We start from the raw sequence: 27,892 nt of genomic DNA on the forward strand, positions 1-27,892 counted from the left end.
ATATCTAATTGGATTTATTTGTTTTATTCTTTAAGTATTTGTATAAGGCCCACTGATCAAATGTGCACACATTTCTCCATCACACTTTATTATATTTTAGAATATGGTTGAACTGACTAGGCTGTGTGCATTTAACTTACGTTCATTAATACAAACATACAAGTCATTATCTTTACCCATATGCTTCTGATTTTGTTATAAAGTTAAAGAGCAATTATTTGTAACTGAAACAATACAATCTATTTTAACAGTTAAAGATGCTATGAATGTTGAGATAGTGGCATTTTTTATCTAAATAAATAAAAGTTTCACTGCACATTTTGGGATTTAAAAAAATGGTTACATTTGAAATAGTCTGTTATTGAGATATTTGTTATGCAAAGTACATTTTTAAAGTGATAAAGTGTTGCTTCCTACTACAGTTTATCAATCTAATTTGTGGCTTTGTAAAAAGCGTACTGCATTCTCTCAGTCACTTAATGTGTTATTGCGTTTCACAGTTAGTATTTAAAAATAAATATGCAGCCTACATGACTTATATGCAACCTTTGAGGTACATTTTATTTGAATAAGATATAGTCTCCTGTGTATTGTCCCATCACTTTTTTTTAATCATCTTTATTTTATATGAGTTGTTTACTCTTGAAAAATATGTAAAACTGTATATAGATTTTACACATGGCCTTCCCTCTTCTGCCCATCGTCAATGAAGTTGTTCTGTGTGGCCTGTCTGGCCTGTTGCTCTCTTGGGATTTAGCGTTAGGTTAATCCGCTCAGAGGAAGGTGAGCGCTCGCATGTGGACCCACGATTACACACAGAGGACTCTGTCAGCCAAGCTCTGTAATCTCAGAGACCCTGTACAAACACACACACACACACACACACACACACACACACACACACACACACACACACACACACACACACACACACACACACACACACACACACACATGCGCGCGCCCGCACGTATGCAGTAGCACAGAAACTCACACAAATGCCTAAGTCAAAGTATGATCTTCCTCCTTTCTCTGTCTTTTTATTACACACACACACATGCACACACTGACACCCACACAATCTGGCCTGCGCAGCTTTTGTTTCTCTTATTCTCTTGATACCTCTCCCTCTTCACAAATCATTTGAGATTTTGGGTGCTGATTCACAAAACCAACATTGACAACAAACTCTTACCCCTTCACACAGAGAGGGATTAGAAGGTCACGTGTCCCTGTGATTGGCCAGGGCATTGAGCCGATTGTCAGGGCACTTTGCTGTACACCAGGGGCTCAGTAGAGCTTTAGTTAAGTGAAGGGAAGGAACACATTGTGTGCCATGCTCAGGGTTTGGACATGTGTTTTAAACATTGCCAAACTAAATATGCATTGGGTGGACTGTTTTTTATATCTTAAATCATATACATCTAATATATGAGCAACATTAATGAGTAATGTAAAATATGTGCTTTCAAGCCTGCCTCGTTGTTTTAAGGAAGTAAAGTATACCACTGTGCTGCCTGACAGCATTGGCATTTAATACTGTACAGAAGGCACTTTTCAAGATAACCTCCTTCAATGAAAACATTATTCTTAATGGAAACATCAGAAGCATTTATGTTTAAGCAAACAATTTAACTTTTGCTATGCTGTTGCTTTAACGTTTTTTTTTCACTAATGATTTCAAATATTTTGGAAGGGGTTAGCAGAGTTTACTCAGTTCAACATCAGTAAAACACTCATTTGCAGATTGCAGGTTGGCAAGATCTGCTGGTAGATATAGAAGTACTGTAATTGGACTTCATGCCCTTTGGCTCAAATGCGAAAGGTAATATAAGAGTCAATTGTAGGGAATCATATGTACCCCATATATAAGGAGAATAACTTAAACTGCCAAGAGACACCCCTGTAAATAATGCAGTATACTTTGCTTTACGTTCTTTCAAATAAATGTACCATGAAGCACCAACTACCCAGATTTCATAGAAAAAATGACAACCTCTGTTTTTAGTGAATGTATCTCACACAAATAGTGTAGAATGTTAAGCCATTTCATAAGATTCACTTTTTTACTGCCTGTTAATAAGCAGATGAAAATACTTTATTTATACAATACCTCAAGGGCATGTTGTATTCTTACGTACTGCTCATGCAGGTGTTAGCTTTTGCTGCATGAAGGAAAAAGTATCTTTTTGGTTTCCATACATTTGAATAGTACTAATGAAAAGTGTAGGGCTCAAACACACCATGTGTTAATTGACTTATTTTAAACAGATCTCCCTGTCTTTGTCCTAACTGTTGTGTATGTCAAGCAAATGTTTCTTTGCCTTAAGATAACTGTCTGTATAGCTTCATCAGAGCTGCAATTACTCATAGAACTTAGAAAAAAATAATTTAAAGTAAATAACAAAGTCCTTGAATGGTTTATGGTGGAGTGAATGCATATATTTGAATATGTCCTGGTTTTTGCATAATGATGCAAAATCTTCTTCTGTCTCTATCTAGTAATTAGCGGTGACGTTCAGCAACTTTCTCTGTACGCTGTAAGTGGATGGGGGTGTATGGGGTTTGTTCACTGGGGTGTTAAAGATCACAGAGGAATATATCAGCCTTTGATGTTTAATTGTATTGTAAAACACACTTTAGAATATTTCTGCATAAAGTAGAGTTCTGACTGTGCTGTGCTTTGTGTTTGCTGTTTCTTTGTGTGTTTGTCTGTCAGTATGTGCTGTGTGTCTGGGAGGTGTGTGTGCGTGCGTGCATTCAAGTTTGTGTGTCGTCTCTGTCTGTTTGCGCGTCGAAATGTTTGTGCTTTTGTGTTTTTTTGTCTGAGTTTTGTGGGGTTGTTGCTGGTGTTTATTCAAATGGAAATGTGTGTATTTCTTTTCTTCCTTTATTCTCACACTGAAGAGGGTAGGATTTGATGTTTTGGATGATGGAGCAGTCTGGAAAACAGTGTCAGTGTGAGGGCTGAAAAGGCAAACTGAGAAGACGGATGCGAGAGAGACAGAGAAAGACACCCACAGAGAGAAAACGCAGTTAGAAATGTATTTGGGCTTAGGCGATTCAAGAGCAGAATGACAATATATTTGGCCTCCACTCAGGTATTCTTCATTAAAAAGTGATGCCTTCGTGATGTCATTTTTAACAAAGCGATCTAGATGAACAGGATGTCCTGCCTTCTTCTTCCTGTTTCCTGTTTCCTGCCCGGCCTGTTGGCCATTATGGCTGCAGCTGCCTGCTGGGTGGTCTTTGCTCAGTAGTGCTGACCACACAATCATATCGTCAGCTGCAGCCCACCTAAAGAGACACCCAAAACACCTCACCATACTTGAGGCCTGCTCCCTGAAATATTTGGACAAGGAGAAAGTCCTGGGAGGCAAGAAGGCAGAAGTTATAAAGACAGCAGAGGACTGAATGATAAGACAAAGAGAAACATTTAGAGTAGGACTGAGGTTGGATTTATTTGTCTAAACAGTGGATATCAGAATGAATGCCTCAGCATCTAAGCATGAAGCTTAACATAAGAGTTAAATGAACATGTTTATAAATGAGTTCATTAACTTCCCCAGCAGACACTTACTTTAGCTGCCTTCCTCTGAGAATGTTCGTCTTTATTCAGTAGCAGTGTAACTGACAGAATCCTAGCAGCCTAGTCTGTAATGCCCCTTACAGTGTATATCTGTAATAGCTGCTCTAAACATGTTTTGCGGTAAATCCAGAATTAACTGGGAATCCTTTTTTAGTGAGTTCTAGAGGTTATTTTGTGGGAGAGGTGTTTGCTGTCCATGTCCATAAATCTGGCGACAGAAGACATGTTCCATCATAAAACACAGTGCCTGACCTGTGAATGGTGTGGGGCAACTTCTTACCCCTAATATATTTTCAGAGAGAGAGCCTTCACCATCTCCCTTTAGTGTGGCACACATTTGGATTAGACCCAATGCCAAGAAAAAGAAAAGAGGTGTGGAGACGGGGAGAGAGTGAGAAAAAAATGTAGAAATGTTTTCCAGTGGCTGTAATTTATCTTTGTCACGACTGCAACATAGCCGAGTCATTCTGCAACATAGTCCAGTGAGACGCACAGAGGTAGCTCTGTGCCTTGGTCTCACACAAGCTCACATCCATCTGAAACCCCTGTTCACTCGGCTGCCACAATCTGCGCCGCTGCCGCCACTGCTCCCAATCCACGCTGCTGCCGAGCTTCACATGGTTATTGCATATTTGTAGCAGGTCTTGTGTTCACACCAGATTCAGAGGAATAAGAACTTGCATTTTACTCAGTCAGGCTTTTGTGTGAGGTTGCTGTTGTAAAGAAAGAGTCTCACACTAAATTGCCGCTAATAGGCGGCACGATTGATACATCTTTCTCCCTTTTCTCTCTATGAAAGAATATAACGGTTTTAAATGTGATGCTTATTTTTCACTTTTTTAGTGTCAGATGTCAGGGCAAAGTCTGTAAGATCAGGAGGCTTGCTGCTAAACTCCGAGGGGAGCATGCTGTTGAAAATGCTAACACCGTCTAAGTTGAGAAAAAGCTAAGAATCCAAGCTCAGTTCTCTCCCTCTTCTGCACACCACACAGCTTCACCAGGCGGTGTCCTGCCAAAGTCCACACCAGTGTTCCTTTCCACTGTCATCTGTGCCATTCCCACACCAAAGGCCAGCCTGTAAAAGAATGCGCAGCCCAGGACTGACCGTAAAAAGAGTCCGAAAAAAGTCAGGACAAAGAATACTAGAAAAAGAAAACGGGTGTCACTGCTACATAATGACATTTGAAATAAAAAAATGAATTGTGCTCAAACCTTTTAGCTCAAGTGTATCTAAAATCAAACGTAATAACATACGGCGATATGAAAGGCCCTGAGGGTGGAGAAGGGTGAAGCAACACCCACCCCCTACACACACACACACACACACACACACACACACACACCTCTCTTCTCTCTCTCCGTACATTTTTTTGTATTCTTTTTCTTTTAGAATTCTTTTTTTTCCGTTTCAACTCCTTCTGCCCCGTGATGTATGGCTTTTTCCTACAGTGGCTCTTCCAAAGTGCAACTCGTGATGTCATTAATTTTATTCATACTTTATGGATGCTCTGTCTGGAAAAAAAAAAACGAGACAAAAAGGAGAGGGACGATGTGAGGAGAGAAGGAGGAAGATAGAGAGGAAGATAGAGGCAGAGTGAGAGAGGAGGAGAGATGGTGTTGCGGAAGGAGAATTTCAGTGCAGTTGCATGTATAATGAATGAGGGGGCACTTTGTTTGAAACTCCAGCCCGGCGCTTCACTTCAAGGTTTGCTGGGCAGAGTGGGGCCTTGTGATCTCACACCAGCCACTCTCTTTATCCTGCCAATAGATGCTTTCACCTGGCACTGTGGTTCGACCCAATGGAAAAACAAATAACCTTGTGTGTGTATAACAGAATCGCACAGAGGGAGAGAGAGCACTGACAATGGAGCAAGGGGTTGGGTGGAAAGGGTGAGGAGCGGGTGAGAGAGGAAAGAGGTGAGTTTGTATAACAGCAGCAGTGCAATGACGCCCAGACGATACTGAGGAGAATACTGGCACCCAGCCCACACTTCCTAAATAGTGCTCTCTACAGAAATAGCTCAGCCTTGATATTGACTTTTGTCTGGTGTGTGTGTGTGTGTGTGTGTGTGTGTGTGTGTGTGTGTGTGTGTGTGTGTGTGTGTGTGTGTGTGTGTGTGTGTGTGTGTGTGTGTGTGTGTGTGTGTGTGTGTGTGTGTGTGTGTGTGTGTGTGTGTGTGTGTGTGTGTGGGTGTGGGTGTGGGTGTGGGTGTGTGTGTGTGTGTGTGTGTTCACGTTTGAGCCTGCTCAATATGAGGATAGAGAGGTTTCATCATCTAGTAAGTAGTTTTTCACGTTGTTAGTATCTGTTGCTAATTCTCGTACAGTGTGGGTAGATATGTTTCGCTCATTGTGCGTGTTTTAGTGTACGAACATTAAGTGTGTGTGTGTGTAAAGAAGCTAGCCAACTTTGTTATTTGGGATAAAAATGGCCTCTGTCTTATTTTTGGCCCTGCTGGACTCATGGTTTTATAAATAGCTGAGGAAGTGCGGGGGATACCTGTCGTGGCTCCAGCCTCCCTCCAGCAGAGTCCCAGTGCCTCGACGTCACATCCATCCAACGCCGGCCCACTCCGGGCGACAGAGCAGCCCCCTCGGGGCCAAGCAAACAGGATGGGACTCAAATTGAGGGTGTGAGAAAATCCGTCTCTGGAGTAAAACACAAAGGAGCTTGCAGTTCAGCATAAGGAGCCTAGCTGACACTGTCAGATTTTGTAGGGATTAAAAAAACACTACTAAGTTAATTCCTTTTCACAAACACTGAGCTGAGTATAATGCTTTGATAGGAGTGTCAAAATGGCAACACAATAGAATGTCTTCAAAATGAGAAGTGTGTTTTTTCGACACTTAGTCTATGAGTGTAAGGTCATAGGGTGGTTTTCTCTCCTCTCTGCCATCTGTGTGCCGAGGTGTCTTGTTAATTTCATTTCTGCTTCTCAGGCATATGCCATGTGAACAGCACTCTGAGTGTTAATTTTCTCTCAATGTTGTACACTGTTTCCCTCACATTCCGCTCTCACTTTCTTACGGGAGGATCTGGCTCCACATTTAAAAGGGTCTAATCAGTGTTTTTTGGGATAACGTAGCGCTGAATAAATCTCTGAATAAATCTCTGAATAAACTATGTCTTCACTGGAAATTATGTTTGAGAGTAGATTTTAAATATTAAAACGTGTTTATAGTTTATCTAACAGTTATTTATTCATGGAAAATGTCAGATATTCTAAAGAAAAACTGATATTTAATGACTTAATCACGTGGACCGATAACAGTTTTCTCTCCTTTACTGGGCATCATATTCCTCCATAATCATTTGGTCTTGAATCCACATTATCACCCTGAGATGCTCTTTTATCTGTTTATCTGGCATCCACCAGAAGTGGAGTCTGTCTTGTAGAAAGTGAAAAAACCGCACCAGTTATGCCCATAATTCAAACATGAGCATCATCCCTGCTGCATCTAGCCCGATATATTGTTCACCCTCCAAATGAGTGGCACTCTACATCTTTGCCCCTCATAAAAGGGTCCTAATAATCACATTACGAATGGGACAGATAGAGAGAAATATAGAAAGGGAGAAATCTTTGATAAGCTTTACGGCCCTTGGTGGACTGTCTCTTTACACCGTGAAAAAAAAATCATTTATTTTTTTCCCTCCGAATGTACTTTTTCCCTCTTTCTCTGTGAAGGGAATTGTGTTGCCTGTTATTAATGTGCTTGTGACAGCTTAATTTGATAAGCGGGCTACTTGTTAAAGAAGCCTTGGATTGTTCTCATAGAAAGAACACGCTTTTTTTTCCCTTCCATGTTCTTCAAAATGCTGCCGCACAGTCTGTCGATGACCCAGTTCTAAGAGATGGTCGAAAACAAGGAAAAGCAGCTCAAAATCCACAGGGAAAAGCGAGGAGAAAGGCAGGAGGGTATAGCGGGAGAGGCAGAGAGAAGTATAGAGAGAAGGGATACTTTAAGTAAAAAAGGCACTTGTGGGAAGTTAACTCAAATGCTTTCCTTTCTTCTCTCTCCCTCTCGCCTCCTCTTCACTCTTCCTCCTCGTGCACTGAGCAGCCTACCTTCTTGCGATCCTCTTCCCTGTAGCCTAATCGGAAAAGAGAAACGCTAGGAACGATAACGGGGATTAACTTCCACTGCTTACCGGCTCCCCTTGGTTAAGTACACGTGTAATGAGTTGTTTATATGGGATAATGCTCAGTAGGTGCAGCAGAAGCCCAGAGCTGCCCTCACCTCCCTCCTCCTCTACTTACATAGACACACACACACACACACACACACACCCCCCCCCCCCACACACACATAAACGCATTCGGTAACACAGTAATGTACAGGCAGCATATGCGGTGTGAACATTGATGTACGCAGGTATGTGCAAATACATATATTCACACACTCAACTCTCACAAACACACCCACTCGTAGAAATTCCCACACACAGCTGTGATGCAGGTCACTTGCTGTGCAGGGGTGAACAGAGGGAGAAAAAAACGGGAGTTTGGAGTTGAAGGGGTGGGTTTAGTGTGTTTGTGTGTGTCAGTCTGTGGCGGGGGGGGGCTATCGTTCTCAGGCCTACATGGGTCATAAGGCCAGGGGATTTTTCTCAGGGTGAAGAGAAGGGGAAGAAATTGAATGATATGAGAAAATATGAAGGGAAGGAACCCGAGAGAAGGCAAAGGGATACGTTGTGCCCGTCTGCGCGCGTGTTCAACAATCTTGTGTGCGCGTACGCCAAGTTTGTGTGTATGTACATGAAGTGGAAAAAGCTGTTGCCTTGTGGAGGGGACGTGCTCTGCTATCATTAGCAGGGGGGGGGGGTGTAGGAGGGGGCAGTGGAGGTTATGTGAACGGTGCAGCTGTGCTCGCAGCAGAGGGATTTGAGTGGAGGGGGGGAACTCCAGGCAGCCAGGTCCTTCGCTGAACCACCAGCTCGCAACACAGAGGAGAAGAGAAGACAACAATTCAGCAAGCAGCGAGTCTTGTGAACCAAACACAACTCGCCGCCGCCCCCTCTGTCCGCCATCCCTCCATCCCCCACTCCTTCACTCCTTCACTCCTCCGCTTCTCCACTCTAGCCCTTTACTTCCCAAATAGGAAAAATAAATAAATAACGATTGATGCTTGATGGCAAGGATAAGAGTGGAAGAGGAGGAAACAAGTCATGATTTATATATATAGTGAAGGCTTTTCTTTTCTGTCCGCCACTTGTTGTTTTACTGTCCATTTTATTCTCTGACTTCCGTCTAAATAACGTTTAATTAATTTTACAACAATGTTTATTTAAAACTGTATTAGAAATACAGCAGTGTTGTTTAAGTTTTCTGCCTTTTTATTTGGGGGGATTTCCCCACGACTTGACGTACAAACCCAAAATCACTCAAATGTGTTTAAAGCTTCCTCCCCTCTCTTATTTTGCACGCTAAAAGAGTCAGAGCCCACGTAGCGAAGGATGGCGCGGCAGACGAAGACCCAAACTTGCTTGTCAGCCCGTGTGATCAGGCGCAGTAGAGACGAGGCAGAGGTGGCTGAGAGACGACAGAACACAGAATGGCATTGGCGCGCACTGCTAATGCATTCAGCTGCCACCATATCCAACAACAAGGAAAAATATCACACAACTCACTTCACAAGATGTTCCTACAACAACAACATCAACAATAACAGACATATAAATGCACACACACGCGCAGACACACAGGCGCACACAGGCGTGCACACATGCATAAATAACCACACTGCGTGTTAAAAACCAACCATGAGGAACAAGAATTTGAAAGCAAACAAACAAGTGAGAATGTAAGCAACTTGTCTGAGACTTTGTGACAGAAAAATAAATGAAAAAACACCTTTTTGTTTCTTGAGAAAGGGAGCTAAATATCTGTGGCGTACCGAGCATTCAAATGTTGTATTAAAAGAGGTAAAAAAACTGTGAACCACATTAAGCACAATGGTTAGCACTCAGCCAAAAATAGAGCGTGGTCAAACAGCAAGAGGGTCATCTCCGTGTGATACAGTGGCCGTCACTGTAGCCACATATTGAGAGTAGAGGCACTCTGCCAAAGCATGTAGCTTCACAGCAGTAATTTAATATTTGTTTGTCTCTATTATTTCATTCACCCGCTCTCTCCTTCTCCCTCTCTCCCTTTGCTTATGGGGGTTAAGTAACAGTAAGCTTTATCAGATTACTGGGTCTGAGGTCTCTTTCAAACCACTCTTTGCCATCTTGATTTTGTGCAGCTGTGCAGACTCTTTAATCATACGCTATCTTTTTTCACTCGCCCTCCCCTCCTCTCCTCCCTTCTTCACGTCGTGCCTCCTCCCTTAACATATGTTAATTGGCTGCTTTCTGTGACAAATTACGAGCGCTCGCTTTGATGAGGTCGGGTTGTGATGGTGCTGGGAGTGGAGTATAGTGGGACTGCCAGACCCTCGCCGGTTCCCCCCTAACCACTCCAAAAGGGACCGCGGCACCCAGCCGATGACTAATGAGAGGCTTGGACTGGGTCTGGCCCGCTCTGGCCTTGGTGGGCCACTCCCCTAAACAGAGGCTGATCTGTAGGTACCACCACACACTCCAGTCAACCTTTATCCTCATCCACCCCTCACTGGGAACTGTAAAGCACTGGGAGCGCAGTCCAGGCTACATGCTGCAAAATAGTTATATCTTTAAGACCCTTATGTATGTCACATTTTTAACCAAAGAGACTGAAACAGTTTTCAAGAGAATAGTTTTTTATTCAATTTGCTTTCTTTTTATGTTTGACTTGAAACAGAGAACACGAGTAACATCAATTATAGATGCAATGCGTCTAACTTGTGTCTCAAGTTTACATTGTGTGTGTGTGTGTTTGTGTGTTTGTGTGTCTGTGGTAAAGAGACGGTGCCTGGAAACATTACACCAGCCTTGCTTAAACAAACACTAAGAGTGGAACAATCTCTGTTTAATGATGCGCAGCGTCAACAGGAAAACAATGCCCACCAATAATCAGCACAATCAGCTTGCGGTAACCTGAAGAAAAAAAAACTGAACCTGACATCATCCTAGTAAGGTTTTTTAAAAAAAAAAACATTTTCAAGTGCTGGGTTGGGTGATGGGGTGTCATATTCTGACTCCCTTCAATATGCACTACTGCTTCTTTTTCTCTCTCTCTCTCTCTCTCTCTTTATTTCTGTCTCTCTCTTTCTCTGTCACATTCCCTCTCTCTCCCTACCCTACGATCTAGGTTACTCGGTTTCCTAGCGGAGCACAGGGACCGGAGGAAGAAAAAAAAAAAACAGAAGGTCGAATCTATGAAGGACATCCTTGTTGAAGTGTGCAACCTTCTACTTCTCTACAAATTACCCGCACGCTGTGCATAGACTCAAAGCAGTGCTCTGGCTCTCACTTCAGCGCAGCAAGGATGTGACCATGACACATAATGCTGTGGCAGTATCACAACTACAGGGAGAGGCAGAGTACTGAGCGAATGTTAACTGTAATTATTTTTTTTGTTTTTTTGAAGATATAGCCAAACCTGAAGAAGTGTGTTCCCAGTGCCATACAAAGAGTCTTATTTTATAGTTTATTTATGTCCATAAGTTGAATCCCACAGCAAATATAAACTCACAGCATTTAACAATAGAGAAGTAGAACAGCTTAAGTTTGTGCTTGTTACGGTCACACCATCAAAAATAATCACTTCACGTAATAGTGGATTCCAAATTTGCTGATCAAGCGAGACTATGAAAAATAGTAAATTCCACCACTTCCCTGTAAGGTTGCTCACTTGCTGACTTAGTTACAACAAGCACAAAAAGAAAAGAAAAAGGGAAATCATTGTATTTACCTCTTCCCATCAGCAAGGATGTAAAATAACAACCCATAAGTAGCACGATTTCCATACCCAGCGAGTTCATAGACACGCACAGATGCACATTCATACACACATGCAGGGTGACAAAACGAAGAAAAAGGAAGTGCACTGGCACCTCGTGGTTGCATGAGGGTTAGCCATGTTAGCATTAGCCTGCGGGCCTTAATTGAGGCCAGGAGGGAGCATTTAATAATTGCTGTCAGAAGATCAAATTTAATTCTCCTCTCTTCACAGCCACCACTGCTGTAGGGTAGAGTGAAACAAATTGTCATCAGAGATTTCTAAATTAACAAAGCTTTTAATTAGGGTGATTAGAATGCTGTGGCAAAGAGAAAGAGTAAGGGGTTGGGGTGTGATGAAATCATCAGCGGATCGTCTTATTCATGATGTCTGGTGTTGATACAATGTGGGTTTGGGGAAAAGCAGGAGGAGCAGGGGCACGCGACTACTGGGAAGTTTGCTGTGCTTGAACATAAGTAAGCCTGGCCCAGGCAGCCCTTAGCCTCCGTTTCAGACCTCTGACACAAACACACACACATACACACACGCTCTGCCCTTCTCCCCCACTGGAGAACATTGCTAACATCCTGAGACATTGTCATACTCGGCAGGGAACATAATTGGGTGAATATGTCAGTGCTTTGTGTTCTTAGTGACATGACTCCCGGCTGTTCCTGTGGGGGCTGGGTACACTCATTGAAGGGTTTATCCTGCAATTCCACTGCATTGGTTCACTGTTCATTACAGTGTTGTTTTTCCCGTTGTTTTATGAACATGATAGATAAGCAGGGGATGAGTTATCAGTGCACCTAGATGTACATTTGTGCTCCTTCATGTACACGTGTGTGTTATTTTTCTGTTCTTCCCCTCACTGTCAGCACCTGGGTTCTGCAGCGCACAGGGCAACATGTGAATTTAAAAAAAACATGAGAGATTTATAAATGACTTTACAATGACTGGAAATAGATAGAGAAAGAGGAAGAAGTGAAATAAATCATGGCAGTGATGATAAAGTGAAACTTGAGAGAAGTGAGTTGCGTTTAGACATCATCTGTGCGTATCACCACAATCTGCACCACTTCCATATTCAAATCCATTTTAATACTTGGCTTTTTAACCTTCTGCCCAACTTCTCTTTGTTTCCTCCTTGTACCGTGTCACCTTTATTAATTTGATTATTTGTTTTTCTCTATCATCTTTTCTATATCTACTTTATACCTCATTGCGTCCATTGCCCCTCCTTATGCTCATGCCATGGAAAGACTGAATGCACTAAATGGTGATTCATTCCAGTCTTTCCGGGGCCTCTGCAAATTGTGGCTTGCCTATGCTTCTGCTTTTTCTTTCCTTCTCCTTTTTTCTGATACCATTTTTCCAGCTTGGCACAGGGGTATGTGTGTGGTGCTCCTCTTAGTTTATTTGTTTTTATAAACCACAACACAAAGCTGCAGACAATCGACAGGGAATGCTTTTCAACCACACCGGCTACTCTTTTTCCCTGTTCATATCCAACTAGATTTGCCTGGCATTCACATTTGTGCTCTTGTTCATCTGCCTTTTGCCAGCAGCTGAGGCTATACAGCCCTTGGCCTACGTTCAAAACGGGGGGTTGACGCAATGTGTCAAGTCATTTTGTCCTTGGGGAAGTCAGCAATGGGCTATGGAAAGATGGTTCTCACCTGCCCCTATACTTGCTCTGACGGATGGCTACCTGCCTTCATTGCGGCTGTGATGGCCCAAGGCCTCTGTCTACTGGTGCTGAATGAGACGTGCAGCTGCCCAAACCAAGGACAGGGCTACGGACTCCCCCCTTATACTATCATACAGCAGTTGGCAAAACTCTTATAAATCTAAAAATACATACCAGAATTAATAATATTAAATTGAACCGAAAGTCTTTTACATCAACAACAGGAAATTAAATAAAATTAGGCTTTTTTTCCCTCTGGAAATACAGCTAGATTCAGCCGGGACCTTTAGAAGAAAGTACATTTTCTTTGGACCGTAGTGAAATGCTACAGAGGCCAAGTGGGGAAACATACGAAGAAAAATACCTTTTTGAATTCATCATAAAAGAAAATAGATCGTATACAGTATAGTGTATAAAAAAGATGTATAATTGTATATCATATTTTACATTACACATAAGTAATTATAACACATCGTCTTTGTCTGAATAGTAATTCTATTTATTATTCAATGTGAAGACAGGTACAAAAAATTAATTGCTCTTTTAATCAAAACGGTTTTATTTAGTTCAAAAGGCTCATCCTGTTATAGTTTGATTGCCGTTGCGATGAAGAACTAGTGCAGCTAAAGGGAAAAACCTGTAGCGTGAAAATATGTTAATGCCAATGTTTTAATCTCATAGTGGGACCAATCAGAGGGACACATTTATCCAAACATATGTTTCATACAAGGTTCAATGCCTTAAATGTACTCAAAAGTTAAGGCAACATTTTTCTTTCCATTTTGTACTTTTCCTTTTTCAAGCCAGTTTCCCAGTTAGTGTTTTCACAAAATGATGTGTTGCTTCATTGACATGTAAACATGAAATGAATAGTTATTTACTTATGTGACCGCTTTAAACAAAATCAGTAATCTAGGGATATTTTTAAGTATTTCATATTCAGAGAGCCTATTTGTTCAGTTCATTTGCACTCAACATCGGAGCCTGGGGAGTGTATTTTGATTCCCAATTTCTTCTCTCTTAAGAGAGAAGTTTACGGAAGGAAGCACCTTTAGCACCTTTGATTGTCTTAGCCTGCTGATGTCACATCCTTCCGCTAAGTGTGTGTGTGTGTGTTTGTGTGTGTGCGTGTCTGTGTTTCCTGTCCTTCTAGACCCCGTAGCTGTTGGATTGAGGGATAAGAGAAAAAAGTGCTGGCAGAGTCTCATTAGTATGAAATCAATTATGTTTAAAGTTAAATATAAAGTTTTTAAGTTGAGGAATTATTCGCCACAAATTTAGAGTTAATCTTGTAGCACTTGAGCTGCTACCTACATCAATATAGTTTCTTCCATAATGTCAATCACACATATAAGTGCTTGACAGTGTTAACACTTGTGCCAACCACAGGCTATTGGCTCACTTTCCTCCTCATCTATAGACAGGTGTCTCAGTTCTAAGTCGCATAGAGATTGAAAATAGAATACATGTAAAACCGTCTCTGTCTCACTAATGATACAAGTAAACCATGAGTTAATAGAGAGAGACAGGTGAAGACGTATCTCCTGCAGTACACACATAAGAACGCACACACACACACCACCACCTCTTAAATTCAAGTTTAGCCAGAACGCTCACTGGGAAAAAAAAGAGGAATGAACACATTATAAGATGATCCACCACTATCACTCTAATCCCCAGATGTACATGTTGCTAATCTCTTTAGCCGCTAACATGTTAAATTAGCCCTAATATCTGCTGAAATTCAGAGCCATAGAGGCCCACCTACGCGTGGGCTACCACCCAGGTTTAGGTCACTCTTTTCCCTCAGCACTTGAAAAAGATACGGATATTGGAGTGGGGGTTGGGGTGGTGGGGGCTGAAGGAAGTAGCTGTGATAGATAGCCATTCGTCACCCTGCCTATCTCACTCTGACAGATGGGGAGTGCAGTGTGCCACATAGAGGAGTCACTGCCTGTAATGACATTAGAGGCACAATGAGATCTGATACACATTTTTTCTGCTCCCATTCTGCCTGGCCATCGACTCGCTCCTTTGCTTGATCCTTCCCCTCCTCTCATTTCTGCTGGTTCATCTCCATCCATCCTGACAGGAGATAAAGTGCTGTGTCCCTCTACATCCAAATAAAGCACAAACTCACATAGATGCACCCACAGACACATTTATACCGGCACACGCGTAAATAGCTACATCAAAAGCAGAACGAATACACCTCCAAAAATCTACACATCTGAAAAAGAAACAACTTAAATGTTCTTTAGGAAACAATCTTCTACATGACAGACATGCTCAAGTAAAAATGGAGCACTGTGAGTGTGTACTGACATTCAGATTGTATTTGGAAAACCATGTTAAAGCTCTTTTTTTCCTCCTCCTCTTCAAGGAAATGGGAGTTTATTTAAAAAGAGAGCGTTTATTTAATGTACCATACACCTCCTAAAAGGTTTACTTACTGCAGTGTAATATGTTATTTCAAATCCTCACAACCACATTTCCTTGGAGGATAGGGGATACTGGCGTTATATATTTATTTTTTTCAGGACACATGCTATTACCAAATGTGTTGCAGATGTACCATGAGCCGAGGCTGTGCTGCCGAGGTGGGGTTTCTTGGAAAAACATCGCCAATCGTGTCATGATAAATCACCTTCCCCAATTTGCTATAACGTGTAGAATTAGGATTGCAGAACTGCGGCATCAGCAGAATTCTACACACGTTGCATTTACAGGCGTGCCAGTTTCATCTGAACATGTCCTCACAGTCCAATTCTGCAGAAGTGATCGGATAAATGATTGGGCGAAACTTTTGTTCTTGGAACTAGTGTTCATCTGCACTTCTTCTACGTTTGCCTAGTTGTTTTCTAAAGTGACGAATTAGTCTCAAGAGTGAGTCAAGCTAAAGGTCCTCTTCCCACCCCCCCTTGATTCAAAGGAGTCATCTTCAGTGTATGTCCTCAATAACAAAGCGACATTAACAAGCACCCTAGAGACCGTCTATTAGAATGTGAAAAAGCGCCATGTGCTGTATATTAGTTTTTAGTGACTAAACACTTGGGAGAGAGGCGACCTAGAATCAAGGCTTGTGGTGCACTGAGTGTATATGTTCTCATCGTCCTCTCAGCTCCACTTCTGAGACTCGGAGAGAGAGAGTGCTCATTAGATCTATGTGCTGAATCTCTGCTCCCTCTCCATCTCTCCCATCCTCCCCCAACCTTCATCCCTCTCTCTCTCTCTCTCTCCGTCCGTCTGCTTAACAGATGGGAGGGTCGTGGGTACAGCTCTTCCCCTCCCCCTGGAGAGGCCTGGTGCCTGTTCAAAAAGATCCCTCTTTATGCTTCTCTCTATTTCCCTTCTCTGTTTTCCTTTCTCCACTCTCCTTCTCTTTCATTGTCACCTCTCCAACTCAAAGCACAGAGAGTTGAGACCCAGGTTATAAAACAAGCAGAGGGGCAGCTGTTGTCTTTCTGTCTGTCTCGGTGCCAGCATGCTCTCTGACCCTAGCAGTCGCTCGCTCAAGCTCCCTTCCAGTTACCAGGCGTGTGTGAATGTATGCATACCATAAGTCAGACTCCGCAGAGAAGATAAATACATTCTGAGGTGTATTCTTCATTGTCCACGGCTTATTCCCTCTACCCCTACGCCTTACTTTGGGATTAGTTAATTGGCTTAATGTGACCAAGCCTGTTAGGTCTTTCTTTTCCTCTGTCTGTCGTCATTTCTCCTCTTGTTTCTTTCTCACCTCATTTGCCCTCTCAAGGTCAGGTGTCAGTGTCAGTCCCCTGCGAAAAAATTCCTGCTGAGGATTACTACCTTGCGCCACTTGACCGTGTTCACTAAGCAGTGCTTGTTTCCTGCATTTCCCCACCTTTTGCTGTCTTAGCGTCATGAGGCTAAATTGGATTGAGTGATTCAGTGGTAATCTGTTAAGTTAACTGATGCTCTATCCACCACGAGGGGAAGGAGAGGGAAGGCAGCCCGATGAGGAGGTGGGCACTCGGTCCTTATCCAGAAATTGCCTGGCACTCATGTGGGACGGGGGCGGGTGTGAGGAAAAGTGGGGGGTGTTGGCGGAGCGAGAAAGGGGGGACGTGGGGAAGGGATCGTTGTGTAGGAGGAGGTAGAGGAGGCAAGAGTGAGAAGGGATGGGGAAGGAGGGGGTGGCTGAGGAGGGGAGGCGCCGACACGGGGCTAAGCGGCAGCAGAGCCTCACCTCGGGGAGCGTTGGCTGGTGCTGGGAGCCAAAAGCAGGGATTAAATGTTCAGGACACGGGCTTAGTCTTAGCGTTAATGTTGCGTAAGGCCTAAGGTGTTGCCCCAGCGGTTGTTGACATTGAGAGGTTCAGCTCGCTCAGTGGGCTGTGGGAGGAACGAGGTGGAGGCGGAGGCCAGGAGGCAGGGATCACCAAGGTAACGCCTCCTTGTTTGGAGCGGTGCCCGGGCTGGGTACTGTTGAGCACAAAGACTGGGAGGGGATGCTGCTGTCAGCATGTGATTGAAGTATGCCGGCTTGATTGATATCCTTGTTTGGCTGTCTTGTGCCAAGCGCCTTAGTGTTGGCTTGTAATCCTAGTTTGTCTGACACGATCCTTCTTTGTTTTCTTCCAGGGGGCAGCTCTTTGTTTTTCTGTCTGTGGATGGGTGTGTTTGCCGAAGCAATGCTAAAATATTTTGGATAGCCTCTTCAGAGCTGCCACAGATTTATTTTAGATATTGTTGTTATTATGATGGTGCAGTCCGGCTGTTGTCCCAACTGCCAAACGATGTGTTTATGTTTGTTTTTCATTCTTCCATAAGTGGGTGTATTCCAAACCATCAACTCAGGAAGTTTTTTGTCATGAATTTAATCATTGTTCAAATTGTATTGTTTCATTTTTTTTGTTTGATTCTTTGTGTATTGGAGGTTTTTGGTAGAGAAAATCCTAAAGAACATTTACCAAATCTTTGTTATGCATATGGACTTTAAAAGTACACATACTTATTTTAGTCTTAGCTCTAACTAAACTGAAGTTTAAACTAACAAATGCTAGATTTTGAAATAACAAATCGGTAGTTCACAGCCTGTGTTTTCTGTTGAAATAAAAAAATACAGTTAATCTCTACTGCTACAGGCCTCCGTCTGTCACTAAGAGACACAGCATCCCTAGATGTCCCTATTACGCACTTTCATTATCAATGTCCTACTCTCCAGCACAAAGAGGTCAAGTGCATAGCAATGTGCTGCACTCACCTCAGGGGTGTAGTGCTTTCTTTTGCTTTCTCATGCATGTTACTCAATAAATACATGGATTCAGGTTAGGTGAAGATAAGGAAAAAGGAAATGCATTACAATATGCATGCATGTGTGCGGGAATGTGCAAAAGAGAGAATATGAGAGAGTGAAGAAGAGAGCAAGGGTGCATGAGAGAAAAGAGAGAGAGAGTGATCGAGAGAGAGACTGAGAATGACATGTCTTTTGGTGAAGCGGTGTCGTCTTCCACATCAATGTCTGATGCTTGTGCTGCCAGGTGCCGGAAATCTGGTTCAGAAAGGAGAGAAGAGAGAAGAAGGGGAAAGTAGAGAAAAAAAGGCAGGGTAGATGGAGGATTTTTTTTATGTGACGGCGCTGACAGCTCCCCTGCATTGCACTGAGCTTAAATAATGGGATGCTCATTTGCATAACGAGGGACGTTATCACCTCTACTGTCAAAAGAAAACACAACAACAGTTCTTCTGCTCCTCCCTGAGATAGATTGGGTTGGCCTACTTTAGCACTCTGGAGAGATGCACTGGAGCTCTGGCTTAGCCAAGCTCACACAAGAGCGCACACATGTGCACACTCACACACACACACACACACACACACACACACACACACACACACACACACAACACACACACACACACACACACACACACACACACACACACACACACACACACACGGATGCACGGACACACGGTAACACACTTACTCAAACTTTTTAGAGCGCAGGTTCTTTCTTTGCACATGCTGTCCAGCTCATCAGTTTCTGGCCTCAACTCCTGAACAGGGGTAAACACACTTTGCCGTGCGCTCATAAACAAATGTGTTTATTCGGATGCCCCTCAGATGCTCTCATTGACATGTCTCCAGCTGGATTTAGTTTGTGTTGGAATTCTCTTTGAATTCTGTCTCAAAGAAATATGATTTTACTGTGTTTTAAAAGATCAGTCTCTGCACTGTTCTTCTTTTTTTTAAATTATTTTGGCTTTATGTTGCCAGTATATGGCAAGACTGAACTCAGTTTTACAGTACATCTGTATTCTATCCTGCAACCATTTTGGATATGAGCTGCAGGAAGAGTAGAGAAATCTGTGTCTGGCAGTTCCACCGTCAATACAGTGCAGTTCGTGGGAAGAAACAAAATGTATTTCTCAGTCTGGAGGTAATGTTACAGTGTCGGTGATTAGAGCGTTTAAGTTAGCGGCACTTCCAAAACACTGTCAAACTCTCTGTGAACGAAGCGAGATCCTGACAGCGCTGTCTCCTCTCATAGTCGGTGCCTGGGAAAAAAAAATGGAAAAACTGATTTGCATGATATCGACAGTGAAAAACACAGCAGTTCTCACAACATTGTTGACAGATTCTTTGTCTTTCTTCACCCTCCCTTGTGGCTGCCATGATGCCACTTTTATTATTTTTTCTCTCAGTATTTTGCCATATTTCATTTCATTTAATGCTGATCCTCTCCTCTCCTCCCCCTCCCCATTTCTTTCTTGCAGGTACGGATGCTGAAATCTTTGAGTTGATTGGAACAAATAGAAAGCAGAAAAAAGACAGATAAAGGAAGAGCAGAAGATTGAAGAGAAAGAAGAAGAAGGAGGACAGAGAAGAAAGCATAAAGTTCTTTAGAAAGAGGAGAGAAAGAAAGAGACGGGGACGATGGGGAGGAAAAAGATTCAGATCACGCGGATTATGGATGAACGCAACAGACAGGTAAGTCCTAGGGGGGTGGGAGGATGGATGAGTGTGAGGGTGAGGGAGAGGAGGGGTGGAGGATGGAGGAAGGAGAAACACCCTACACCCCACATAGCCCTACAACAATGAAGGTCTTCTGGGAGTCTGGGCAATATGTGCACTGGGCGACAGAGGAGTGTATGTGGGAATAGCACAGTTATTGCTTTGGGTGGAAGACTTCCATTGGGTTATAACAGCAGGCCTGTTTCCCCTATAGCTAACAACCCAGTGTGATCGCACCAGTAGGGTTTTTATTTTCTCCAAAAAAGGAATTTGCATGAGGATTCTCCAAAACCGTTCTGCATATCACTGCTTGTTATGAGGGCTGCGGCCTACACGCTTCACACACCCAACCGCTCACACCATGCCACCCAGTTTAGGTCACTGGCAGTGGAATATTACCGGGAAGAGGGTGGTAGCACCGGAGAGTCAGGGTGGGAAAAAACATAAACAAACAACCAAACAGAGATGGGATGGTCTATAGAGACACACTGTATTGGGCCAACAGGGTGGAGATGAAGGGCAGCCTGGCAGACAAACACTGAAACTGTATGCTTTCCTCTGCAAAGCACAAGTGATACATTTTCAAACCAGCAATACTGTACAAACAATCCTGATAAAATAACACACTAGACAAAATGAGACACTTTTTAACAGCAGCTGGCATTACTTGAGAGAGAGACATAATCCATTGTGGACTGCTTGATTCAAGCAGACACCACCTTCTGTGGCAGGAAATAGATAGAGACAGAGCTCTCCCACTGCCCTGGAGGCACACAATTGATCACTTCCTGTGGCACGACTGACCACTGACACTCTGTCAGCTTCCTGGCAGCCCAATTGGATCCATACGCTGCTAACGTGGCCCCTGAATCACAGGTCAAACACGCACACAGGCACACACACCTTGTCTGAACACACAGGCCCACTTCATCGCTTCTTATCTGACATCCACAAGAATAGTCAACAACAGTTTCTCACTGTGTGCTTTATCAAACACAGTCATTTGCAGCCAGAGTAGTGACATAAAAAGGCTTAAGGAATCGATTGGGCAATACTGGAGGAGTAATTGAGACAGATTGCAACCTCTCTCATGACTGATCTCAATGATTGTGATTGCAAGTAACAAGAGGATAGTGAGAGGGGAGTGAGGATGTAAGTGTAAGAAGAAAATCCCCCAGTAATCATGATTTGACTATTGCTGATACACAGCGTGTTCATCTTGAAAACAGAGTGACTTTAGAGTGCAAAAAAAAGAAGGAGAGTGAGAAAAATACATAGGAAGAAATGTTTAATAAAGTGGACACAGCATGTGACGGCATGCACCTATGTGCTCTATAGTCTGATTCATGTGTTTTGGTTTTGAAAGAAAGACGTGCAAACAGAGACAAGAGCGAGGAGGTCACAGAGTTTCAGATGAAGACTAAAGCTATCGTGTTGCTGCAGCACCCACACTTCCTCCTTGCTGTTATCTCAGCCCTTCTCTCTCATCCCACCTTGGACTGAGCCCGCCAGTTGCACCAGGCTCTCCGGCTCCTGCGGATAAGGAGGGAAAGAGAGGGACAGGAAGGACACCTGAGGGGAATCGATGCCTGAGATATCCTGGCTTTACTTACAGAGCGAGGAGGGAGCAGAGAAGGGAGAAAGGGTTCAGGGAAAGGCAAATCAATATATCACTGGATTTTGTAATTCTGATCCCTTATTTGATAGATTACGTATGTATTTGTTTGTTCCTACTAATATGATGTCATGAAATCACGAGGAACATATTGCATACATGATGAGCAAAAGGCGTTTGGCTTCATTGCACCTACACCCTAAATAAATGACATCACTGCATTTTGTAAAGGCAGATATCACAAGACAGAGACTGACACAGAAACTCAAATTGTACTTCTTAAAGGGGAAAAAAATCAAACGGAAGCTTTGCATATTTTCACTTCCTTTTTAAGGAAGCCAAATAAACACTGGAGGAATTTGTTGCGTTGTTTTCAACCTCAGATTCTTCTCGTCAGATTTTTTATTTCTAAAACCTTTTTCTTTAATTAAGTATTTGGCTCTAAGACATTTGGTCCTATCTGATTAACATATTGATATTTTTGTAATGATCAGTGCAACATATAGGTGAAACTAGTTTGACATAATATTAACATCCAACAGCTCATAAAGTTGTATATAACAGAATATAGAACACTTCCTGTTCTAGTCCAAAATAGCAAATTACAGCTACTGTAACATTTCCACAGATTTGTACATGCTTCTTACGGCAATCCTCTTCGGAGTGGCACCACTCGGTGTGCCTGTCAACGCTACCTTGCCACCTACAGGGCAACACAGCCCCCCCCCTGCCCTCCCTGAAGCGGCAGTATCACAGTGGGCACAGGGCCTGGCTCTCTCTGGGCGGCCACTTTGGGCTGCCACCCCCAGACCCCGAAACACTTCCCCAGAGCAGGGGCAGAAGGGCCAGGCCTCCCTGGCGTTGACTGGCTGCCCGGAGCTCCGGACAGTGGGCAGCAGTGTGTGAGCCCTGGCTCCAAGCCCCCCGACCACTCAGACCCTCTCCCAGCCTCGGGCACATGAAAGGGCCCCCTGTGCCATAAACTCATGGGCTGCACACAGAGAGCAGACTCTCTTGCACCAGCTAGTACACAGAAACACACACACACACACCTACAGTACAAGATGTATCCACGTGTGTGTTTTTGTGCACACACATTAATATGAATTTGAGAAATAGCAGATTATACACTCAGACACACACTTAGATAGTGTATTTAGTGCTTTGTTTAAACAGCATAGACAAATGCTTGCTTGTGAGCACATGTACACATCTAAAACGCATCTAACTCTCTAGAGTCGGTCTTTGGGATCGACTAATTTGCCGCAATTGGCTCTAATTAGTGTTACCTCTCCAGCCAGTACACTCAGTGGGCTTAATTTAGGATGACTTGTGTGTGTGTGAGTGTGTGTGTGTGTGTGTGTGTGTGTGTGTGTGTGTGTGTGTGTGTGTGTGTGTGTGTGTGTGTGTGTGTGTGTGTTGTGTGTGTGTGTGTGTGTGTGTGTGTGTGTGTGTGTGTGTGTGTGTGTGTGTGTGTGTGTGTGTGTGTGTGTGTGTGTGTGTGTGTGTGTGTGTGTGTGTGTGTGTGTGTGTGTGTGTGTGTGTGTGTGTGTGTGTGTGTGTGTGTGTGTGTGTGTGTGTGTGTGGGTGGGTGGGTGGGTGGGTGGGTGGGTGTGTGTGTGTGTGGTTTCCCAAAGGGGAAGGGGCCAAAGGTTAAACATGGATCAGGTCATCAGTGACAGGAAGTAAAACGACAGGATCTCCTAACTCCCCCAAACAACAGTCAATATAACGTACTTTGCTGGAGAAGATAAGAACAAAAAAACAACATTATTTTTCATATCTTTCACCATATGGCGCTTCTTTTCCCTCACTACGTTAACTGCAGCGCTGACAGTGAAATAAGGGGTCTTTTTGTTTCAACGACAAAGCATTCTTTTCTCTAATCAACAGCACTGGGGTGAGAAAATTAACAGCAGGAAAATAATGAGGCCCACAGGGTAAACCCTCACCCCTGCGCCCCTCATCTCATTCCATGTTTCCCACCTTCTCGCATCTCCTTCTTTTACCACAGCGTGTGGCACTCCGCTCTGTCATATTATGTTCAGCGCCTAGAGACCTCACCTGTAAAGGGCTTACTCGGCTCTCACCTTCTCTCTGCTGTATTGTTATTCTCTTTTGCCTTCCCAGCTTCTGCCTGGTTTCTTTTCACGTTCACATGTTCTACACTTGGTTCATTTTGCTCTCTCACCTCTCTTCTCTTAATTTTCACTCACTTTAAAGTCTTTCGGCCGTCCACACGGCGGCGTGCGTTGAAGCTTCAACGCTTCTGCCCATTCACTTTGAATGGGGTGACGTCACGCTTTGCCGAACTGCATTGTGGTTCCGTCGCTTCACTTTGCTCGCTTCAAAAGTTGAGCAATGTTCAACTTTTGAAGCTTCAACGGAAGCATCAGCCAATCAAATCATATGCCAGTACAAGCTCTAGCCAATCAAACCGTGTGCTTGTGTGTCCGGGGCGGGAGATTCATGTGATTGGTTGTTGGTCGAGTTTCAGACACGCCTGCCAGCAAGCTTCAACGCACGCCACCGTGTGGACTTTACGTTAATGTTTCATCTGGCTTAGCCTCGTGTTTTTCTTTACCTGCTATAATGCTCATTATGTTATGTTTTCATTTTCAAAGTAAATGTTAGTTTTCTAAAATAATTGTAAATACAGGAATAGGTAAGAATTATATTATAAAAATATGTTTGATTTGTATGCAATCTATAGAGTTGCCATTAATGAATTCCTCTCCAGCCCCCCCTTTTTAACAATTACATTTAGGGACTGGCTCATCATCGACAGCTCATTAGCATATTTTCTCCATATTTTCTTTAGCTTTTTACTACTAGAGGCCAATTCTGAGCTGTGCTTGTCATAAAAAGACTTCACTTAGTGAAAACTGAGGTTAATAGGGTAGCAGCATACATCTATTAAATGTGTTCGGATATACAATCTGTGTGAAAACCAGATTAAACTAAATATTAGATGAAAAGTGAAATAATGTGCCTCTAGCTAAGAGTGGCAGCCTTAGTGCCACGACAAAAGTTTAGCCACCGCAAATGAATGACAACAAAGTTATTTTTGTCATTCCGGCCACTAACTTGGGCCTTGCAATGTAACATCCACTTTTTATTTTAGTCAGTGGGCATACCCTTTTCAAGTTGTGGTTTTTCAACATAAACCGGAGCATACCAAGAAGGAACCGTTACAGTGCTGTCCTGAAATATAATTATGAGTTTAGGTTAGAAGAAGAATCGAAACTGGTATGTATTTTAGGACACCATAACTCAAATCTGCACAATTAAGACACTGCTCAATCAGCTCCACAGGTTAGCTTTTAGCTACTCAAAGTGGAGACTTTCGATTTCGACTGAATGAAGAAATGTTTGGAGTGTGCTGCCTCCTTTTCAGACTGTATAATGAGAAACACTCAAAAATGTTGATGAGTGTTTGAGGAGAGAGAAGAGCAAAGCATATATTAGAGGTTGGACAAAGCCTCTTTTGTCGTAATGCCCCTCTTAACAGCTTCTTTGGCTGCGAGGCAGAGTTCAGGTCCAGGTCCTGGGCTCCTCTTATTCCTTTTGCGTAAGCCCGTGTCTTCCTGCTTGGCCCCTGACAATGGGATAAGTGTTTGTCTCAAGACAAATCGTGCTGCTCCATGGTTGACTGACATTTATGTGAGTGTGTGTGTGTTTGTGTTTGCGTGTGTGTGTGTCCCACACGGCCATGTTTGGTTTGCTAACCAGCAGTTTTTGGTGCCTGTCTCTCCACTCCTCCTCTTCCTCCACCTCCTCCTCCCCCAGGGAAGCAGGCAGGAGGTGGGAAGCAGAAGCGAAGCCATTGTGAAGGGGAAGCCACTGGCCTCTTCCTGTTATGAGAGGAAATGCATACAAATGTGCTTCCTGTGCGTCCGCCCCCTCTCTTCTCCCTCCACTCTTTCTCTCTCCCCTCTCACCCATGTGGCAGAGAATCAGCCACTATCCCTCCTTTCTCCTCGTCCCTCTGTTTATCCTTACCGTTTTTTCTCCCATTTTTGCCAGAGGAAATGTGACAGGTCAATTGTGCAGATCACAACTGATTGTTTTCATTTTTATAATTATGTTGTTCTTCTGTTGGTTCTCCAGCTATAGAATACGTAATATATTATAACATATAATCATTCATATGTGGAAAGAAAAAATAATATTAAACAAAAAGGCATTCAAATGTGTTAAATACAATTTTACAATATAGAGGCATATGCTCTGAAAGGATATGTGACGATAACAAGTTTAGGTGTTTACATGGGTGTGTGTCTGAATGCATTTGTGTGTGCATGTGTCAGAATCTCCCTTGGGATGCGGTTGTGGAGGAGGTTAGGGGTGAACGAATAAGGCTGGTGTGTTACTCTGAGTGTACAGTGTATGTTCAAGATGCTATGAATGCCTATGACTGAGTGCTAATAATGAGCCAAAATACATTTGATATATACTATAAAGTGTAACAGTAATTACAATTATTTTTGAAGGAAAATATTGGCCCATCTCTGATCGTTGTTTCACGCTTTTCCATAACGGAGTAATCTTTTGGAATCTTAACATTTGTTTAGTTTTGATCATGGAGAGGTTAAAAAGTTATTAGGATTGTTCTGCTGTTAGACATGTTGCTTATTTTTAAATAAAGAAAATGTGTCACAAGAACACTTTGATAGTCCTGGAAACGTACAATACATACAAACATACAAGTTAAGTGACCTAACATGACATGGTTTAGTCTTTACCTCAACTAATGCCAAAAATGGTATATCAAATGATTGTGTGTGTGTGTGTGTGTGTGTGTGTGTGTGTGTGTGTGTGTGTGTGTCTGTGTGTGTGTGTGTGTGTGTGTGTGTGTGTGTGTGTGTGTGTGTGTGTGTGTGTGTGTGTGTGTGTGTGTGTGTGTGTGTGTGTGTTAAGATAGGTTACCAATTTAGTGTGAAAATACACACCACACACTCACACTGGTCTCTTTTACCAGTATGCACAGTTGCAAATGTGCTTTAACGTCATTCTCTGTGTTATTAACACAGTGGTGTGTCTAAGCACCCACTAACCAACAAAACAAAGATTACACCCACACTGACACACGGGTGGTTTACAATGTGTTTTTTTGGTTTAACAACAAGGACAGGGGCCTCAAGAAAAGGCTATACACCATTACACCACATTATTTCATGATCATAGACTATAAGATCTACTTTATTGATTACTTAATATTTTTGCAGATAAAGGTTTCAGGGTCAGGTATCTTCAATTGTTTTAAGATAAGGTGTGCCATTCATAAGCATCTGTTTTACTTCTCCACTCAAAACACAGAGCAGTCGCTTATCAATTACAGATCCAGCGCAGTATTTAGCAGCTGCTGTGTGGGCCGGGAGATTTTTTGGAATTACACAAAAAAGGCCAGTGGTGACAACACCAGCATGAGTGTTGATGGGCTGAAAGGATCACATGACAGCATCATGTGAAGTCACGACAAAGTTACCTCTTTCAGTGAAATTGAAAACAGAATATAATATTTGTTAGCACATTTCACATGATGTTTGGCACCATCATTTACCTACAGGACAGTATTGATGTCCAACTGTCCTTTAAAATGGGTGTTAATGTTATATTTGCCTGTGTATTCATGGATCTATAGGCATAGCATTAGTAATATATGTGATTTTGAAGTAGGCATGTTGTACGTGTCAGATTGAGATATGGGGGTGCAGTGTGATATTTATGTAGGTGTTATTGTTTGGTCAGTTGAGGCTTTTCATAATCACACTCATTTTCATCCTGTGGTGTTGTTAAAGTCACTCTATGTGAGAATTATATATTATGTGGGAATTGCACACTCAGTTCCTTATTTAAAGTGTGAGGCTCAAGACAACTTTGATTGGATTGTGTTTTTAATTTTTACATGTTGAATTTAGAAGCAGCACAAAAGTGGGTTTCAAGTTAAAACTTACAAACACTGCTTTGTTTGTATGTGTCTGCGGTTGTGCTGATGTTTGCAAGTGGTCAACTAATATGAGCTATCTAAGCCTGCATGTGGACCTCCCTTATGGGACACGCTGCTATGGACCTCTGGGACTAACACCCAGCCCACTGTGTGTGCCACGTGCCACCTTTTAAAACATTAATGGCCGCTGCAGAGTGTGAGACTGAG

General features: G+C 42.9%; 1 protein-coding gene across 6 annotated transcripts in view; it reads left to right on the forward strand.

The window, feature by feature from the left end:
• Positions 1–27,892, forward strand: part of mef2cb (myocyte enhancer factor 2cb) — a 70,832-nt gene that overhangs the window by 11,056 nt on the left and 31,884 nt on the right. For all 6 annotated transcript variants that reach the window (XM_034240313.1, XM_034240308.1, XM_034240312.1 and 3 more), the window contains one exon: positions 19,883–20,096. In XM_034240313.1, coding sequence (XP_034096204.1) covers positions 20,043–20,096 — 54 coding nt within the window. In that variant the 5' untranslated portion in view covers positions 19,883–20,042. The remainder of the gene's footprint in view (positions 1–19,882; positions 20,097–27,892) is intronic.

This window comes from Gymnodraco acuticeps, unplaced genomic scaffold (genome assembly GCF_902827175.1).
Source record: "Gymnodraco acuticeps unplaced genomic scaffold, fGymAcu1.1, whole genome shotgun sequence".
NCBI lineage: Eukaryota > Metazoa > Chordata > Actinopteri > Perciformes > Bathydraconidae > Gymnodraco > Gymnodraco acuticeps.